Source organism: Balaenoptera acutorostrata, chromosome 11 (genome assembly GCF_949987535.1).
Source record: "Balaenoptera acutorostrata chromosome 11, mBalAcu1.1, whole genome shotgun sequence".
NCBI classification, from domain to species: Eukaryota; Metazoa; Chordata; class Mammalia; order Artiodactyla; family Balaenopteridae; genus Balaenoptera; species Balaenoptera acutorostrata.
In genome coordinates, this window is record NC_080074.1 from 26,972,012 (window position 1) to 26,993,530 (window position 21,519).

General features: G+C 36.6%; 1 protein-coding gene across 3 annotated transcripts in view; it reads left to right on the top strand.

The window, feature by feature from the left end:
- The window catches only part of CEP83 (centrosomal protein 83), a 121,974-nt gene that overhangs the window by 72,460 nt on the left and 27,995 nt on the right, over nt 1-21,519 (top strand). For all 3 annotated transcript variants that reach the window (XR_009009674.1, XM_057556154.1, XM_057556155.1), the window contains 5 exons: nt 3,212-3,463; nt 6,057-6,188; nt 12,785-12,899; nt 14,164-14,308; nt 14,422-14,571. Coding sequence is in view for 2 of the 3 variants with exons in the window: in XM_057556154.1 (XP_057412137.1) it covers nt 3,212-3,463; nt 6,057-6,188; nt 12,785-12,899; nt 14,164-14,308; nt 14,422-14,571 (794 nt within the window). In the remaining variant the exon portion in view is untranslated. The remainder of the gene's footprint in view (nt 1-3,211; nt 3,464-6,056; nt 6,189-12,784; nt 12,900-14,163; nt 14,309-14,421; nt 14,572-21,519) is intronic.

Genomic DNA, 21,519 nt, shown 5'->3' on the forward strand with positions numbered 1-21,519 from the left:
CTTGGGTTTGGTGATGACTTAGATACACCACCAAGATATGGTACTTGATACATGAAAGAAATAATAAGTTAGACTTCATTGAAGTAAAAAATTTCCACTCTGAAAGACACTCTAGAGAATGAGAAGAGAAGCCATAGGCTGGGAGAAAATATTTGAAAAAGATATATCTGATAAAGGACCATTATCCAAAATATACAAAGAACTCAAACTCAACAATAAGAAAACAAACAACTGGATTAAAATATGGGCCAAAGACCTTAACAAACATCTCACCAAAGATATACAAATGGCAAATTAGCACCTGAAAAGATGTTGAACATCATATGTCATGAGGGAATTAAGGACTTAAAGGGAGATGACATGTGAATCTGAGATTGGAGGAAAAGGGGAGAGCTGAGGCTGTGTCCAAGATCTTTACCCAGAGGATGGATAGCAGTGATTGAATATGAGCTCCTCCAGAACAGAGGTTTTATGATTGTAGTTGACCCTTGAACAACACGGGGTTTGAACGGTGCGGGTCCACTTATACCTGGATTTTTAAAAATAAATACACATACAGTACTGCATATAAGTGAACCTGCACAGTTCAAACCCATGTTGTTCAAGGGTCAGCTGTACACAGTCCACGGTTGGTCGAATCGTCAGATGTAGAACCCGCCCATACAGAGGACTGATTTGAGCCCTTGGATTTTGGTATCTGTAGCAGGTCCTGGAACCAATCCTGTTAGATACTGAGAGCCGGCTGGCTGTCTCTGCTTATCTGCTAGGTTCTCTAATGTATCCTTAATACTTAGAACAGTGCCGCCTACACAGTAAGTACTCAATAAATATTTGTTGCATGAACGAATGAACAGAGAAGTTAGAAGGCAGTGAGAAGTTAGAAGGCAGTGATTACCAGTTTTGGGAGGAGTGACTTGGTAGAGAACTCTTGTTAAGGAGTTACAAATGTGAGATCTAATCCTGAATTTGCTATTAGCTAGCTCAGTCCACAGCTTCAGCTCTCACTTCAACTATCACATAGATGCCTTTTAAAGCTACTGGAGGAAGCAATAACATAGGAAACATGCTGGTCATGAACATTAGCTGTCTGATCCCGTATGTAAAATGAAGACTACAAGATAAGTTATTGTTACTAAATGCAATTTTATATGTAACACTTAGCTCAGCACTTGATCCATATTCAGTATTCAGTAAAGGGCACCATTGTTTGAACCCGAGTTTCGTATCGATGAGCTGCCACACCTCTGATACAGCACAGTAGAACAATATTTGGGTTTCCTCGTGCAAAAGCTAAGTGGTTTCTTAAAGATCTTCCAGCCCAGCCCTTCATTTTAACTGATGCCAAAGTGAAAAAGTGACTTCCACAAAGTCACACACCTGGCTGAAGGAAAGAGAATATGGAGGGAAAAAGGTAGTTGGGGACCAAACCTTGGGGGTAATGTTTATGTAAAGAATGGGAGGAAAAATAGGAGACACTAATTAGTTGAGTTTTTGAGGGCTTGACCCTGAATTTTATAGCTGCCTTCTATAATAAATTTTATTTTCTGGGAAGAAATGGCATTTCCCTGCTGTGGATAGCTCTACCTATATTTCCCATTGACATCTTTAATTCAGCTTCAATTTAATGTCCAAAACCAAACTGGAATCACTACATGTTAGCACTGAAAAGGATCTTAGAGGGCCTGATTCTAACCTCTCATTTTACAGATGAGGAAAACATTCTGCCCTGGGGTGGAGGTCTCGCACTCCTTAGATTCACTTATAGCAATGTGAGCAATCAGTTGTCTCTTGGGCCATTTTTGCCCAGGCTGCAGAGCATTACTTTAAGTCCTTTTGGCTTAGAGTGAGCCTTCTAAGCTCATCCTGGCTACAACAACCCCTGGTGCTGTTTATAGCCGTCGCTTCTAACTTTCTTTTTCATTTTTCTTTTTTTTAAACAACTGAATCTTTCTTTAAGTTAAATCACCTGAAGAAACACCATATCTAAAAAGAGACTAAAGAGGAGCTGCTGTGGTTAACAACAAGGGTTTGTTGGTGGTGATAGTAGGGGATAGGGAACTGGCAAGACCAGCAGGGGGAAAGCATGAGCTTTACTGTGATTACTTGGACCCTCATTCCTGGAGGTGAGGGGCCTCTGAAGTGCCTCAGAGGTTAGGAAGCAGTTTGAAATCCCCTGATTTGGAGGCACATGAGATCTGGCAGCGATGGTTGGCATGAATGAGAAGACCACCGGTATTTTTGTTCAACAAGTTCCTCGGTGATTTGTCTACATGCCCTGGAGTAATGATTTTCAGCTCTTTCTTGGATCTGAGAATTAAGAACTAGGCCATCACTACAACTAGGGCTTTAATAAACTCTCAGCTATTATTTAAAAGCTCTCATCAGTCACATTTGTTGTTACTTATATGGACAAGCATCTTTTTTTTTTAATTATTTATTTATTTATTTATTTATTTATGGCTGTGTTGGGTCTTCGTTTCTGTGCGAGGGCTTTCTCTAGTTGCGGCAAGCGGGGGCCACTCTTCATCACGGTGCGCGGGCCTCTCACTATCGCGGCCTCTCTTGCTGTGGAGCACAGGCTTCAGACGCGCAGGCTCAGTAATTGTGGCTCACGGGCCTAGTTGCTCCGTGGCATGTGGGATCTTCCCAGACCAGGGCTCGAACCCGTGTCCCCTGCATTGGCAGGCAGATTCTCAACCACTGCGCCACCAGGGAAGCCCAAGCATCTTTTTTTATAAATTAAGTTGCCTTGGAATAGATGATTTTATCAATATAGATATAGCCCAAGAATTACTGTCACATGAGGAAAAGTTTAGGAGTAATCAGTTTATGCCAGATCAGTATGATCTGGCATAAACGCCTATAATGTTCTGATGAATTTTAAAATACTTGACATATTTTAAATTATTATTTTATAGTATTATTTATAATTTTGAATTTTAGTCAGCAACTGTTCAAGCCCTGTGCTAGGCACCACGGGGAGATGGAGGGAAATAGGACAAGGTCCTTGCCCTCACATTTGAGTCATGCCAAGTACAGAATGAAGAACTTGACATTTTAGGATTTTTTTCCTTTGTACTTCATTTTACCACCTGAGCTTTTTTTTTCATATTGTACAATTTTTAATTTTAATTTACTGACTTGTAAAGCATGTTCATGGCTGAAAATTCGATAATTTAAGGTTGTATGCTTTCTTTCAAATTGTCATCAGATTGCAAGACTGGAGAAAGATAAAGAAGAACTACATAACCAGCTGCTTAGTGTTGATCCCACAAGAGACAGCAAACGAGTGGAGCAACTTGTTCGAGAAAAAGTCCATTTGTGTCAGAAGTTAAAAGGTTTAGAGGTTGAAGTAGCAGAATTGAGAGCTGAAAAAGAAAATTCTGGTGCTCAGGTAGAAAATGTCCAAAGAATTCAGGTGCGGCAGTTGGCTGAGATGCAGGCTACGGTCAGATCCCTGGAGGTAAGGTTTTAATTGCTTCCCGGTAGACCATCGCGTACTTTTTTTTAAAGTGCAGTTGACAAGCCTTTGATTTATTAGGGCATAAATGTGTGCTCACCAATCTAATGCTGACGCATTTGTGGAATCCCAAGAGTATATATACTTTCTGTAAAGAAGAAAGCTCTTGATTCATAAGCAATAGCTATGCTACCACATTTACAAAGGGATTATTTATTCTTTGGGAGTCACGTCGCCTATCTGAAATGATTTAACTTTTACAATGCCACAGAGTAGAATATGCAAAATTCAAAAAATACTGAGTTTCTGAAGACTAAAGTCATCTCAAAGCAGAAAGAGCAATTTCTTTCTAGTTATTTCCTTACACTGGGATTCAAGATCTTAAAATCGTAAATCCTGTTTCAACAGAAATACCATACTTATATATCTTATGACAGCTTCTTGCCAGGGTTACAAAATTCAACTTGGCTACTAATGCATATAAGCCTTTACTGAATTATTTCCCTGAGTTCATTAGAGAAAGAAAAGAGCTGGCAGAGCTAAGCTGGTAGTCCTAGAGGTATTGTCCTATGAAAGCTCTTGTTTCCATTGTTGGAGAGGAAAAACTTTTCTTTCATCCTCTTAGGTTCAGAGTTTAAGGGTTGTGAATTAAACTGACAACAGACAGATTAGCAAGAGAAAAGACAGATTTTTATTCATGTATGTAAACAGGAGTTCACAGAAAAATGTGACTCAAAGAGGCAGTAGTAATTTGGGGCGTATATACCATTCTAATAAGGAAAAGAGAGGGGGAGAAAGGACACTTACAGGAAAACAAATGACTTTTAGGAAAGATAAACGGGCCCTTAGGAAAACAAATGGCAGATATGATGATTTTGTGATGATGTTTGTGTAGGTGCTTTCTTATCCTGGTGTTGACTTCTTGTCTATTGTGATAGAAGTTGGCCTTCCCTAGCTATGAAACCCCTGGGGAGGGGACTTCTAACACTTAAATTCTTTTTAGAGGCTCTACTTTTAGACAGATAAGAGGAGTTCAGGAAAAAACTTTGTCCTGTGTCTGTTGATTCTCAAAAGCCTTCAGCTCCAAATAATTCTTATTCCACAGTGGCATATTCTGGACCCCTTTACAGTTTTATTGAGATAATGCTTATTCCTCCTAGTCCTTAGTGTCTTACGTGTAGCAAATATACTAGTTTGATAGTTTTAAAAAATTTATTTTGAGTAGTCCAAAATGTTTTGTTTTGTTTTCTTCAGAATAGTTGTGAAGTGATTTGAACTGGAGGGAAATTAGTGTGCACCTAGTTTGTAATTAAAATCCAATATCCAAATCCAAAGTAGTGATTTTTTTCCAGACAGCAAACTGGTACAAGAAGTACATTAATATGTTTTGAAGAGTAGAAGTCACCTTTTTATTTTTTGGATGAAGCTTCTGACAGTATTTAGTGGTTTCCTGAATTAAAATTGTCAGTATCATTGGACCTTAGACATGAGGCAGTTCAGAATGAAGTGTTTATGTTGCCATCCTTCCATCCTTAACGTATTTACACAGTGACAGTGGGATGACTGCGACTGAGTATGGTATGTGATCTCAATGTGAAACTTTGCATTGAGGTCATTTAGAGTGATTATTTTCAGGACCAGTTGAATGATGACAAAAGATGGGAGGTTCTTTCACAAGAGCCTGTATTTCATTTTATCATTTGTCAGATGAAATGAAAATACACACATGACAGGTAGCCTGCCTTTCTTTGATTTTTTTGTCTATCACTGTGCCTGAAGAGTATCATTTTTTATGTGAGGAAAATAGTTTTTTCTTTCTGAATTATTTGTTGAATACACTTCTTATCATATTTCAGATATATAGGAAATGAGCTGTTGCAGAACTGAAGCTTATCCTTTAAATGAAAAATGTTTTCATTTTAACTATTTTGAATAGAAGTATTTTAAAAAAGCATTTAGTTTTCCCTTTCTAATTAAAGAGTACTATGAGTATTACCAACTGGAAATTTTCTTGACAACTTACTTCATTAAGAATCTTTATTATGTGATGAGTTCAGGAGCTATTGAGTTCTTTGCCCATACTTCCAGAAGCTCCAGATTAGTTGAGGATTTTGAATTTTTAATCTCTTGGGGATTGTTTTCTAATCTCCATTGATTTTCAGTTCTCACTTCTTACTACTACACATAAGCCCTCTCCTCTACCTTGTAATATGCTTTTTCCTATCTGATGGGTACTTGATATCCCCCAGAATGTTTGTTTGAATTATGTCCACAATAATAGTAAATAGGTATCAAGTGAGTGTGTTAGGTACGCTCTCTCATGAGAGAAGTGTATGGGTTTTATCTTGGTGGTGGCTGTTGATAAGTTGTTTGTCCAGATAACTTTGTTGCATATTTCCTGGAGCAAATATCTTGCGTTTGAATTCTACCAATTGCTTTGTGAAAACTCTTGTTACTTTGGTATATGTTAATATTGTTGAGGTTTTGAATAATTTTGGGTAGTATGATTATTACATTTATTTAAGTAGTGCTTATTTTGTTTTTATATAATTGAAAAATTGTCAACAAATTTTAAAATACTTTATTTTAATAAAAGGCTGAAAAACAGTCAGCTAAACTACAGGCTGAACGCTTGGAAAAAGAGCTACAATCAAGCAATGAACAAAACACTACTTTAATTAGTAAATTGCATAAAGCTGAACGGGAAATAAATACATTGACCAGTAAAGTAAGTTGTCTTAAGTATCTACTTTATTCTTTAGAATGCTTGAGACTGTATAATGACAAAGGAATTTTGTGTTTCAGTAGCTTAGTTCCCTACATTGAAGTCTCTTTTTTGATCTTATTCTACCTTCCAAATACATGTAGAATCTGTAGAATCTGACCAATTCTTAACCGCTTTCATTGTGACCACTCTAGTCCAGTTTTTACAATAGCCTCCTAATTGGTCTCTTTACTCTCTACCCTGCCAGAGCTCTGTGTGATCTGGCCCCTGCAATCTCTCCCCAGCCGTCATAGTCCATTTTCCCTCCCGTTCACTTTGCTCTAGCCTCACGGGCCTTCTCACTCTTCTTTGAGCAAGCTTACTTCTACCTCAGGGCCTTTGCACTTGACTGCCTTGCATGGTCTTCCCTCACATATATATATAGCTTTCTTCCTCACCCATTTCTTTTTTTAAAAAAAATTAATTTATTTATTTTTGCTCGCGTTGGGTCTTCGTTGCTGCATGCGGGCTTTTCTCTAGTTGCGGCAAGTGGGGGCTGCTCTTCGTTGTGGTGCGCAGGCTTCTCACTGAGGTGGCTTCTCTTGTTGCGGAGCATGGGCTCTAGGCGTGTGGGCTTCAGTAGTTGTGGCACACAGGCTCAGCAGTTGTGGCTCGCGGGCTCTAGAGCGCAGGCTCAGTAGTTGTGGTGCACGGGCTTAGTTGCTTCACAGCATGTGGGATCTTCCCGGACCAGGGATCAAACCCATGACCCCTGCATTGGCAGGTGGATTCTGTGTTTTGTTTTTGTTTTTTTTGTTTTTTGATACAGAAATATGTTTATTAATGCATTAAAACCAAATCTCCTGATGAGTTTAAAAATTACTATAATTTTGAAGCAGTGATAAGTATTAATGATATTTTGAAATATCTACAAAAAATGTAATGTGATATGAAAATATCTGTCACAGGTACTGTTAATACTACGATGGTTTGTAGTCAACATTCATAGTTGAAGCGGCAGGTGGATTCTTAACCATTGCGCCACCAGGGAAGCCCCTCCTCACCCATTTCTGATGTTGCCTTATCAGAGAGGACTTTTTTTTTTAAAAATTAATTAATTAATTAATTTTTTTATTTTATTTACGGCTGCGTTGGGTCTTCGTTTCTGTGCGAGGGCTTTCTCTAGTTGTGGCAAGCGAGGGACACTCTTCATCGCGGTGCGCAGGCCTCTCACTGTCGGGGAGCACAGGCTCCAGACGCGCAGGCTCAGTAATTGTGGCTCACGGGCCCAGCTGCTCTGTGGCATGTGGGATCTTCCCAGACCAGGGCTCGAACCCGTGTCCCCTGCATTAGCAGGCAGATTCTCAACCACTGTGCCACCAGGGAAACCCCAGAGAGGACTTTTTTTTCTTCACTTTGTAAAATACCATCTTCCCTCTTGCTCTGCCTTATTCGCTATTGTTTTTACCTGCTTTATATTTCTTCATAGCTCTTTTAACACCATCTGATATATTTGTTTATTTTTGTCTTTTCTACTCCCTTTGCCTCAAATATAAGCTCCAAGAGAGCAGGGACATTGCTTTTATTACTGTTGTATCTCTGGCTCCTGGAACAGTGCTGGCACACAGTAGACAATAAATATTTGTTAAATGAGTAAATTAATAGCAGCAGCATGATCTGCATTTGTTATTTTTAAAAGAATATAATGGTTTGAACACCTTTTATATACAGTTTTCTCAGGAACTTAGAGGTTTTTTTCCCCCTCAAATGCAATGTATATAAGGAATCCAGTAACCAGAAGTAGGATAGCAATGATGCAAGTATTTTATAGAATACCGTAGTGAATATCAGCTCTGGAGTCACACATACTCAAATTCCATTTCTTCCCCTTGCTAGCTGTGTGACCTTGGGCAATTTACTTTCTCTCTGAAGACTTTAGCATTTTTCCTTTGTAAAACAGGACTAATACCTACCTTATAGAGTGTGGCAGAGATTAAATGAGATATTATGCATAAAGCACTTAGCATAAGGTCTAATATATAATCACCTGAATATTAGCTATTATTAGTAGTACTTGGGGCAGCTCTAAGAACTTGAAAATAAGACTGATGTCTGAATCAGTGAGATCATGTATTATATTTCTATCAGAGTTATGTAAAATCACCTTAAAAAACAAAATGGTTTCTAGACCAGAGGGAATTTACTGTAGCCTGGTAGAAATATATGAACTTATCTAGAGGAGTAATGTATTCATCGTAAATTCCTTGTCCACAGTCAAACAGTGTTTATGACAGAGGCAAGAGAGAGTTTTAGTTGGCAGAGTGTGAGTATTCTGGTCCCATTGAAGAGATCATTCTTACTGTGGAAAGTAATACCTCAATCTATTTTAGTTTGTGGCCATGAAATAATCGATTCATCCCATTCCTTTTGTTCTGACTGCATGAGCCCTAAGCAACTTTCTGACTGTTATGTGATTTCCTCTGTAATTTTGTCTACAGGGAGAGAACGCACTGGTCCTTCAGAGTTAGAGTATTCTAGTTTCCATTATAGTTTTTTCTCATAATTAATTAACTGACATTCGGGTTTTATAGATCACTCTTCATAAACTTTAGTAATGTGAGTCTAACCTTGAGAGTGGTCTTTAAGTGTGGTGACAAAATTTGATTTCTGTGCCTGAAAAGCCAAAGCCATAATATTAGATGTATTAGATGCCACCCTTGGGAGATTGTCTACCCAGTTTTTTCCATGGCAAATATATACTCTTTTACACTTCCAGATTGTATGTTTATTAACACACATTGCTGAGAGTTGCCTGTCTTTTTAAAGGCACACTTGCATTATTATGCATATAAATGGTTTATTAAAACCACCCACCAACTTTAGACAAAGCAAGTTTTCATTTGGGATCTTGCATATAAAAAGATTTCATTGGAAGGTTAAATTTTAAAATAATGTTTCAAATATTGTCACAGTTTTCTTTGCAACTTGAAATTTTCATCAACATTTTGCAGTTCTCACAAATGGTTGTTTGCAATGCAAAGGAACACCTGGGTTGTATTTGTCTAAGTTATTCAAATTTGTAAATGTTTGTTAGGTTTTTGAACAGTTATGTCATTGTGACTATCGGTGTCTTGGATTAAAAAGTATTACCAAAGATGGCCTAAAAATGATGACCTTAAAGATATCTAATATTCAATGAGATAAATTCTTCCTGTTATGAGGTGTTTGAGCTTTAGAACTCCAATAAAATACAGTTTTAAGGAAGTCATCCCACAGAATTACCTTATTAGCTAAGTTTATAAGGTCATACCATCTCAGACCTTTGAAAAAGATCAGAGTTTAAGTACTGTCTCTTTGGAGTTTACATCAAGAGCTTCTTGAGTAATACATTTTTTCAACTTTATTTGAATTTCTTGCTTACGTATATTGTTTTCTTGTGTGTGTGTGTGTGTAATTTAACAGATTCTGAACCCTTATAAAATGCTTACTGTTGCTACTTTGTTACATTTCTTAAAGTTTCATTAGTACTAGCTAATATTCTGAGTACTTCTGTTGTATCAAAAGCATAAAGCAAATTCACAATGTAAAGACCAAAGTCTACGTGGAAAACATATTGTGGGAAAAAAAAAGGCAAAACAGGGTAGCTTGACCCACGGAAGCTTAAGAAGATTGTAAATCTCTTCAAATTATGTGCAACATTTTAACATTGTGCATTTTATTTAAGAAAAGATCCCTAATTTTCCTAGGATTTTTGATGCTTGATTACAAAAGTTAAGAACTAGGAATCTAGAGGCAGAAAGAAACTTTATTATAACTATTCGGGCTTTGGTTCATATTACTCATAGAAAGTGTTTTTATTCATCATACCTAAGTAATAAATATTCATATATGTTTTTCCATTTTTAATAAATAAAATAATTTTAATATTTTGGAAGTTAATTGCTATTAGTTTGAGTGCATTCATTATTTCAGTATTTTAGAAATGTGGCACTAAAGAAAAACAAACTCATCAGGGTCCATAGATAAGTTAATTTGAATGCATGTTGCTTGAACATATACCACTACTTTAATAATAGAAGTAGTTCTGAAGATAGACTTGTCGTTTGACTTCCGGTCCAGTGTTCTTTCAGTTTCACTGATTATAGTTTAATTGAAAAATGTTTTCTCATTTTAGTAAATCTCAGAGTGAATGAATTAAGAAATATGTTTTTTATATGTTTTGTAGTTCTTCTCGTTGAAAGATTCTACAAAATAAGATGGCTCTGATTTTCCACCTCATATATAAAGCAGCTACAATGTGGTTTGCTAATGAACTGCTGTGTCATTCAGATCTTCTACAGTTAGTGTATAATAGCAGGTTATGATTACATTTGTCATAGAAATTGGATTTTCATTGTAGTTGTATTTCTTCCAAATTTTAAAGCATTTATAAATTCTCTGTTCATGAAATTATAAAAACCCAATCTATAGAAAGTTTAAATTTTAAAATAAATACAATTTTTTAGCTGCTCTGAAAGTATTTCAAAGCTGCTTTGTAAACATTGTTCTATGAGACTTGCTTTCATAGAAAAGAACTTAAGAAAGATTTCAAAATGCAAATCTGATGTCAGCACAAGGTATTCATTTTGTGTTGTGTCATTTGAAAATCTACAGGTTAATTTGTGTCTTAGTGTGGTTATTAGCAGTACAAAGGTAGCACAGTACTTGACTTTCTTGTTTCCTTTAAGTGAGGAATTTGCAGGAAACCTTGTTATATTTCCAAGACCTTTCATAGATGGAGTCTCCTCCAGTAAGACACTTCTGTTTCTCATCTTCGCCCTCTTTGGCTCTAGGACCTCTTCCTGATTTATTTCTAACTCCCATCTCTAGTTTTTATAGCTTTTTATTGCACTCAAGTAAATTATCCTTTACCCTCCTGTTACCACCATCTTATATTTTACATATTTGGCTTGTATATATTTGTGATTTTCTCCTCTGATTTCATAGTTTTATACATTAGTATAATATGTCAGAATGCAGGTTTATCTAACCTTTATATCCGTACTGATTAAATCCTCATTATAGTACTGTACCTAATTTTAGAAGCACCTCACCAAAGGGCAGGGATACGGAAACTGTTAGAGAGTAGTACAGATGATTAGAGAGACAAAGCTTTCTTGTTTGCTGCTGTATCCCCAGCTCCTAAGACAGTGCTAGGGCACATAATAGGTGCTCAATAAATATTTATTGAATGAACAAAGGAATACTACTTTAAAAAAAATTTTGTTTGTTTATTTTTGGCTGCATTGGGTCTTCGTTGCTGCGTGCGGGCTTTCTCTAGTTGCGGTGAGCAGGGGCTACTCTACGTTGCGGTGTGCGGGCTTCTCATTGCAGTGGCTTCTCTTGTTGTGGAGCATGGGCTGTAGGTCACGCAGCCTTCAGTAGTTGTGGCACGTGGGCTCAGTAGTTGTGGCTTGCGGGCTCTGGAGTGCAGGCTCAGTAGTTGTGGCGCATGGGCTCAGTAGTTGTGGCTTGTGGGCCCTGGAGTGCAGGCTCAGTAGTTGTGGCATGCGGGCTCAGTAGTTGTGGCTTGCGGGCTCTGGAGTGCAGGCCCAGTAGTTGTGGCGCACAGGCTCAGTTGCTCCGCGGCATCTTAGTTGCATGCGGCTCGAACCCGTGTCCCCTGCATTGGCAGGCAGATTCTTTACCACTGCACCACCAGGGAAGCCCAAGGAATACCACTTACGAACTATAATTATTCAACTTTCAAAAGGAATGTCTCAGGGAAAAGCTGAGATTGGTATGTGGTTAATTATATGGAAAGTGTTGACAATTAGTTACATTCACCTTGGGGCTTTAAAAGGATCAGGTTTTGGCAATAAAGGTTTAAATTAGATGCATACATTTTGTACTTGTTTATCCCCCTACCAGCGTACACACACACACACACACACACACACACTATTTAGTCACCAAATTCAATAGATTATTCTTTCTTGTCCCCTTTGTTAGTCCTTTGCCTCTTAATTGGTTTCTTTACCTTCAGTTTCTTAATCCAGCACACTTGCAATGAGTTAACTTTCTGAAACAAAGTTGATTGTGCCACCTTCAGCAGCTAAGAGGATATACAACCCTTTTGTATGGCATATAAAGTTTATTCCCTGCCACTCCACAGTTTTCACATCTTCCTCTGCTCTATCTATAACACATTGTTCGTTGTTTTCCAAGCAGACCAGGTGACGTTCTACCTTTATAACATTTTACATGCTGTTCCTTATACCTAAAATGCCTTTTTGTCACCAGCAGGTTTTTTTAGAGGAAGGTTTCAATTTTTTTTTCCCTGAGGATGTTTCAGTCATTGACTATTGGACTTTAGGTACTTGCAGTTAAGCCTTTAAAGGCAAGATTAAGCCCGATGACCCCACCCTGCTATTGAAAGAAATGACTCAGTTCTATTAGGGACAGACTGTTTTCTTGGTGCTGAGTACTGTTCCAGGCACTGAAGCATCTTCCCTGCTGGAAGGTGCTTATACTCTATACTCTGCTACCAAAGTGTTTTCTCATTTCTACTGATGTTTTTGGGTTAGCATTTAGTGGCAAGAAAATGACCAATAGTAATTTCAATTTCTAATTATCAACAGGTAAAAGAACTTAAACATTCAAACAAACTAGAAATAACAGACATCAAACTGGAGGCAGCAAGAGCTAAGAGTGAGCTAGAAAGAGAAAGGAATAAAATTCAAAGTGAACTGGATGGTAATACATGATTTCCCATGCTTTTTACTGTTACTTTCACATATAAACTCAAATTACTAAAATAGATCAAACTCAATTTTTATTTCTAATTTTAAGCTTAATTGAATTTCAATTTTAGAGCACATATGTATTGTTTTTATTTGTATGTTAAATGTTCATTCTGTGGTGTAACTTTAAAAAAAATTTTATGGTTATATCATAGTTATTTAATACATAAATTAAGTGAAACTTTACCGATAGGATTCCATAATTCCTGGGTATATAACTTAAAATCTGTTTAGATCATGTGATTATTAATATCAGACCATTTAAAATCTAAAGAATGTATAGGTGGGTTCCAGGCCCAATTTTTAAGTTTAAAAATTTTTTTATGTAGACCCTAGGCCAGTTATTGGGCCTAGTTCAGCCTAAGCTTATTTTTAAACTCCAATTTAGTCTTAGAATGTCCTTCTCATCAAGATTTCTCAGAAATTATATTATTTCTGACTTTTCTTAAGTACTTAAATAAGCTGCCTGGACCTGCAGCTGTCATCAAGTTGGTCTTTAGTTGAACTGGCCTCTAGTTTCAGTTTCAGACAGAGCTTATGATGAATGACTATTTTCATTATAAATTTCTACTTGATGTTGACTCATGGATTTTCATAGAGTTAGGGAGCAAATTTTCTTTGGAACTTAAAGAGTTTGAGATCCAGTTTTGCATTCTTTTTAAACTTTGAGTTAGATATGAATTTGTTTTAGTTATTCCATATGCAAAATACTTGTCATTTCATTAGGAGGAAAATTTGTGAATTCATTGGACAAACTTGAAAGTGTCCAATTTGTATTAGATATCTAACAGTTCTGATAGGTTTCAAAAGCTTCTGTGATTTTATTCACTCTGTTTTCCAGCTAGCTTTATGATGATGCTGTCTGTGGGATTTAGGTTACAGAACCCTTTTAGAAGTTAAGTATTTAAACCTCTTTCGATATTACCCAGGTTGATGTCCCCAGCTCTCAAGATCCAAATGAATAAATGTATATAACCTTTTATTGAAGCTTTTTTGTGTGAGTGCTTAATAAAATGACAAATTAAGTCTGAGTAGTAGTCTTTTTCGTTAAGAAAAGTTTATCAACAAAGTAAAGATCTTTGAGATGTGTATCTGGAGAGATTTACTTTCTATATTCTTTCGTCTTATCAGCTTATGAATATTTGCTGTTAATTGCAATTTTTCTTCTTAATAACATTGAATACAGTACAGTTTTCTCCTTTAAAAAAAAATACTAGGATTACAGTCAGACAATGAAATTCTCACATCAGCTGTTGAACACCACAAAGTGCTTTTAGTAGAAAAGGACCGTGAATTAATACGTAAAGTACAAGCTGCCAAAGAAGAAGGTTACCAAAAACTTGTGGTATTACAAGATGAAAAGTAAGTACCTAATTACCTTATTTTGTGTTAAATCTCCTTGCAAATGAAAACATTTTGCTGTCATATCATCCTTATTGTAGTTCTTGTAATATAATTATCATCTGTTGTTTTAGGCTAGAACTTGAGAGCAGATTAGCGGATTTAGAGAAAATGAAAGTGGAACATGATGTCAGGAGGCAATCTGAAAAGGAACAGTGTGAAGAGAGATTGCGAACTTCACAGATGGCAGAAGAGTCGGCCAGGAGGGAACTTCAGAGTATTAGGTTATATATGCATATATATTTTTTAAACTTCATTTTGAAATAATCTCATAGCCAACAAAAGATTGCAAAACTAGTACAGAGTATTCCCATATAATTTTCACCCAGATCTCCATGTCTGAATTATTTTGATACCTTTGTTGGTTTCAGTTGGCCATATGTGAGTGTGTCTGTTTCTGGACTCTGTTCTATTCCATTTATCTGTATGTCTGTCTTGACACCAGTATCACACTCTCTTGACTACTGTAGCTTCATAGTAAGTTTGATTCAGGTAGTGCAAGTCTTCTACCTTGTTCTTTTCTGGCAAGATTGTTTTGGCTCTTCTAGGTCCTTTGCCTTTCCTTGTAAATTTTAAAATCAGCTTATCACCGTTTTCAAAAAGGCTTAAGATTTTGATTGGGATTGCACTGAATCTGTAGCTCAGTTTGAGAAGAGTTGTCATCTCAACGGTATTGAGTCTATCCAATCCATGAATATGGCCTATCTCTCCATGTATTCGGGACATCTTTAATTTCTGTCATCAGAGTTTTGTAGTGTTCATTGTATATATCATGCTCATATTGTGTTACATTATAATTCTAAGCATTTTTATGTGATTATAAGTGGAGTTATGTTTTAAAATTTTACTTTCTAATTGTTTATTGCTGACATATAGAAATATAGTTGAGGGGCTTCCCTGGTGGCACAGTGGTTAAGAATCCACCTGCCAACACAGGGGACATGGGTTCGAGCCCTGGTCCAGGAAGATCCCACATGCCGCAGAGCAACTAAGCCTGTGTGCCACAACTACTGAGCCTGTGCTCTAGAGCCCGTGAGCCACAACTATTGAGCCTGTGTGCCACAACTACTGAAGCCTGCACTCCTAGAGCCTGTGCTCTGCAACGGGAGAGGCCACTGCAATGAGAAGCCCGTACACTGCAACGAGGAGTGGCCCCCGCTTGCTGCAACTAGAGAAAGCCCGTGCACAGTAACAAAGACCCAATGCAGCCAAAAATAAAATAAATAAAATAGATACAACATTAAAGAAATAAAAAATATTTAAGAAATACAGTTGATTTTTATGTATTGACCTTGAATCCTATGACCTTATGGAAGTCACGTATTTTCTACTAGCTGCTTTGTGGGTTCTTAGTTTTCTAACATCATGTTGTATATGTTGTACTTTCTTTTAGTTTACTTGTTCATTTTTTGGTTTTGGTAGGTTTTTTTTTGAGGATTTAAGTAGGTTTTATTTTATTTTTTTGATAGTATTTTTTTCAATAGATCTTTATTGGAGTATAATTTTTTGAGTTGGGAATTTAATTCAACTAATGTTCATTCTTTCATTTTTATTGGTAAAAGTGTCATGCTGAGAATTTTCTTATCACTGCTTTTTAAATGTATCATATAGATTATGATATGCAGTGTTTTAATTATCATTATTTTTTAGAAATTCCCTAATTTCAATTTGCATCTTCCTTTTCACCCAAGAAGCAATAGAAGGGATAGTTGTTTAATAGAAGGTGAAACTAATAGTTTTTTAGGGCTGCCACAACAAAATACCATAGACAGGGTAGTTTAAACAACAGAAATTAAGTTTCTTACAGTTCTGGAGGCTAAAAGCCTTGGAGCTCAATGTGTTAGCAGATTTGGTTTCTCCTGAGGCCTGTCTCCTTGGCTTGCTGATTGGTTGCCTTCTTACTGTGTCCTCACAGGGGCTTTCCTCTGTGCACATGTATCCCTGGTACCTCTCCCTCTTATAAGGACACCAGTCATAGGATTAGGACCCACCCATATAACCTCATTTAACCTTGTTACCTCTTTAAAGACCTTGTCTCCAAATACAATCACATGTAAGTGATTGAAGGTTTTTGAATTTCCAGGTGATAGGGCTTTCTTGTTTATTTTGTTGTTGAATTTTAGTTTTATTGCATTGTGATCAGAGTATTGATTCTGTTATTTCTGCTTTATGGAACACTCTAATGTTTTCCTTGTGACCTAATATATAAAGGCCAGGACTATGGTAAAGCCAGTGAGGCACCCAGGGTGCAAAATTTAAGGAGGTACTCACTCTTATGTGTTGACATTGGACTTGCAGGAAACCTAGGTTGAGTGTCCTTAAATTTTTCACTCTGGGCACCTCACTTGCCTTATCTTAGTCTCAGACCTGTAATACATGATCGATTTTTATGAGTGTTACATAAGGACTAGTAAAGAAAGTGCTCAATTATGAGTGTAAAGTTTGAAATATACATCCATAAGATCTGCCTTATTAACTATGATGTTCAGGTCTTCTGTATACTTTTATTTTTTTGTCCACTTCATTTGTCTTGTACAAAGAGTGATATATTAAAGTCTCCTATTATTACGTTAGTGTGTTTCTATCTATGACTCCTTAAATTTCTTGTAATATTTTTGCTTCATAGGTGATTGCTATATTATTTGGTATATAGATAATCATAACAGTTATACTTTAATTATGAATTGTGGCTTTTAGCATTTAAAAGCACTTTTCTTTTTGTCTTTTTTTTTTTTTTGCTTGAATTCCACCTTGTTTGATATTATTATTACTCCTGTTTTATTTTACAATTGTTGATTTATTTTTTTCATAGATTTCTGACAGCTGTTGCTATGGATTTTTTTTAGGTGCATATATATTCATGGTTACTTGTTATTTTTCCTTTAACATTTTATCTTGAATTTTATATGGGCTAATATTAACATTGCTACTGTTTCTTTCCTTTTGCTCATATTTGTGGTACATCTTTTCACTTTATTTTCAGCTTTATCTATTGTTTTATTTTAACTGTGTCTGTTAGAGACAAAATATTACAATACCTTTTAAAAATACAATTTGAATGATAGTTTCTTGAGCAGTATGTTAACTCATTTACATTCTTGTAATTACTTTACCATTAGGATTTAATTATCTTTTTTCACTTTTTTTTTTAAACTACTACTTATTTATTTATTTTATTTATTTATTTTTTTGGCTGTGTCAGGTCTTGGTCATGGCATGCGGGATCTTTTTGGTTGTGATGTGTGGGCTCTTCGTTGTGGCATGCGGGCTTCTCTCTAGTTGTGGCATGCAGGCTCCAGGGCAAGTGGGCTCTGTAATTTGCATCACGTAGGCTCTCTAGTTGAGGCGCACGAGCTCAGTAGTTGTGGCACAGGGGCTTAGTTGCCCCAAAGCATGTGGGATCTTAGTTCCTCAACCAGGGATCAAACCTGCATCCCCTACATTGGAAGGCAGATTCTTTACCACTGGACCACCGGAGAAGTCCCTTCACATTTCTTAATGACTACGCTTTCTGTTTCCTTATTTGCCATCTTTTTTCTGTCCTCCATTGGATAGGTTAAGTTTCTCTCTCTCTTTTTTTGGTTACTCCTAACTTAAGACACATAGTTATATTTTTTCTTTATGTATATCATTGTTTAGCAATATCTGTGTCATAACCTTAAGTAAAAATTTACCTGAGTACCTGAGTATGGTCTTATCTCCTTGTTCTCACCTATCTTTCTGAGTTGATATTTTTAGAATGAATATATATATATATATATATAGGCACACGCATTCTTCTTATTTAGAACACAAACATTTTACCGTTACTGCCTCATTCTTGTATTTTTGTATTGATTTCATAGTTTTATTTATTATCTGACTAGTGTACTTCTTGAAAGAGTGTTTTCCAAAAGTCTTTTTGCTCTAAAACTTCTGAGTTTTTATGTCTAAGAAAAATTTTATTTTACACACATACTTAAATGATATTTTATTGGTTATAATTGTCTAGGTTCAAAATTCTTAACCTTTAACACTTCAAGTGTCTTCTTGCACCCAGCATTGTTGAAAAGCTTGATCTTGGTCTTTTGTAGACCTCTACTTTTTTTTTTTTTTTTTTTAATTTACTCCTGTTTTCTTGCTTCTGTTTGCCTGGTGTACTTTTGTTTATCCCCTTATTGTTAGTCTTTCTTTTTAAGTGTGCCTTTCATGTGTAGCATATAGTTGGGTCTTGCTTTGGATCTAAATTAGATATCTTTTTGTTTTAATGGATGAGTTAAGTCTCTTCACATTCAGTGTGAGCTCATGCTCACTGCAAAGACTTCTAGGCAGGAGCATAAGAGGTCCCTTGCTGGGATTTAGAATTATTTTCCTCTTTTTACTTAGAGCTATTTTGAAGTTTGGGCATTTTCTGTCTTCCATTTATGTGAAAGATGTGGTTTCTGTATGGCTTTATTTGATCTTGCTTTCCTGTATTGTTTTGTAGGACATATATATACAACATAGAACTAGGAATTTGCTGTTATCTTTAGCTATCTGGAAGTCCCCTGTATCTGCTTTTTTAAATTCTAAAATCTTAGTGACTTTCTAATTATATAGATTGCAGTTTATTTTTAAAAATCATGTTCATTAAGCTGTAGGTTACGTTTTGGGACAAGGTTTTTGATTTTCATTACTCAGGAAAGAATCACCTCAGGCAGAGAGATATATATTGTTTATAAATGTCCAGTTTTATGAGCTATTAATTTAAATGTTAACTACTACAGTTCTAGAATCTTAAATCTTTTATGGATTTTGAGAGCCAATTTTGTCCTGCTCTTTGCTTTTAGGTGGGTACATTTTTTTTAGTGGTTCAGGACAGGTTAGGTGTTTTTTTGTTTTTGGTTTTTTTTTTAATCTCTCCTTCACAATCTCCAGCAAGGGGAGAGAGAGACCCACCCCCCAAGAACCGCACTATAATGTTTTATCCTATTATGGTCCCACAGTTTGGCCAATTAGAATCTTTTCTCTTAGAATTTAAGCCCGTTTCTCCTGGTTTGGGCTTCTGTTGCCATAGTGATAAAATGTTCAGCAATCATTACTTGAAGACAATAATGAACTTGACCCTTACATTTTTTGTGTTTTGTTGCTATATAAAACAGCTTTCATTCCTTCATCTTTTTTTTTTAATAAATTTATTTATTTTATTTTTGGCTGCTTTGGGTCTTCATAGCTGCACGAGGGCTTTCTCTAGTTGTGGTAAGCGGGAGCTACTCCGTTGCGGTATGCGGGCCTCTCACTGCGGTGGCCTCTCCCGTTGCGGAGCACGGGCTCTAGGCATGCAGGCTCAGTAGTTGTGGCTCGCGGGCTCCAGAGTGCAGGCTCAGTAGCTGTGGTGCACAGGCCTAGTTGCTCCGCAGCATGTGGGATCCTCCCGGGCCAGGGATTGAACTCGTGTCCCCTGCATTGGCAGGCGGATCCTTAACCACTGCACCATCAGGGAAGCCCCTATATATATATTTTTTAATATAAATCATTTTCTGTTCCTTTAGCCACTTTGATAATTTTTATTTGATTCCTCTTCAGGAATCAAATTTATAATGTGTAATGTATAATTGACCCCAACTTAAAATAAGGACATTTATAATGTCCATTTATAATGTGTAATTGACCCCAACTTAAAATAAGGACATAGTAACCCAAATAAAAATAGCAGGAGTAATTTGCAAAATTTGCATGATTTTTTTTAATGGTCTACAGTTGTGGTGTTTTTCCATGGCAGTTCTGGTTTATAAGTCTAGCTACATCAGCCAGGTCTATTTTGATCAGTTATTAAAATAATCATAATCGCAGCTTGTCTTATTTAGAATTTGTGATAGGTCAGAAAGAGACTACCTGTGGGAAAAAAAGGTTTGCTAAGGATATGGAAGGTCTAAACCATATAAAGCAGAAATATCCATTTATTTATAAACAACAGATTAATAAGTAGGATTAATCACTGATTTGGCAGATGCTTTAAACTGTTAATTACATACCAGTCCCTTGTCTTCATTCAAGTGGTTTCTTCACCACTAGCCTAAATAATAAAATGATTATTCTAAACGCATTATTCTAAAATGCGTTTGTAAAATTTGTAAAGTTACCTGTAAATTAAAAACATGTTAAAATTACAAGATTTTAAGTAAGATAAAGTATCTAATCAGCTTTTGGTTATGACAGTAACCCTGCTCCAACTAAGGCAAAAAAAAAAAGGACTTGATTGGCTGATGGAAATGGTGGAAAGGGCAGGGATTGGGCTGATCTCATGGACGCGTGGATCTAGGAACTCAAATGTGCCACATGAGAGTAGCTTCTTCCCTCCTGCTTTCATCTCCCTCCTCTCTTGTTTTCTAACTCCTGTAACTGCTTCTCTCCTACTGCTTTCTCTGTGAGGACAAGACTATATTTTGAGATCAAAGACAGAGTTCTTACTTGATGATTCAACTTAGAAAAATCTAGAAAGGCTTTGTGTCCGGTTCACACACCCATCCCTGGGCCCATCCTATGGCCGGGTGATAGGGCACTCTGACTCGGCCCAGGTTTTAACCAGGTTTTAACCAGGTTTTAAGCGTATTTCTGAGTGGGTAGGGGGCGGGGTGGGGAAGGGGAGTTGGGGAGGGAGAGGCGGTAATGTGCAGTTTGTTATCAGAAGTGGGAAGAGGTGTATTGGAGAAGTAGCAGCAGTAACTAACTGAAGGAAAGGGAACTTGATCATTTAAGATTTTGCATTGTTTAAAGCCAGAGTTCTATTTTCCATTTGTGGCTTTCTAATTTTTTCTTAAGGTTTTTAGAAACATTTTTAAAAACTATCTGTCACTTAGTATATCTTTCTCTCTACTTATTATACTCCATCTTGAGATGAGTTATCTATTGTATATCATCTTAGTAGGGAGAAGGAGACTTCTACTTGGCCAGTTGAACAAGTTCTTTTACAGAATTTGAACAGCAAAGTAAGTGATGGAAAAATACATGGCAACATTTGAAAAGCCAGACAGTTCGTATACGTGTCCTTGCTTGTGATTCTGGCCAATTATTCTAGCCTGGTTCTGGCTCTCTGGTTCCCCATTGATGCATTGATTCTCTTATATCTTCCCAGGAAGGTCCCTTTTTGCAAATAATGACCAGAGTGGATTTCCAGCACTCACGGCAAGAACCTTGGCTTTCAATGGGTTGAT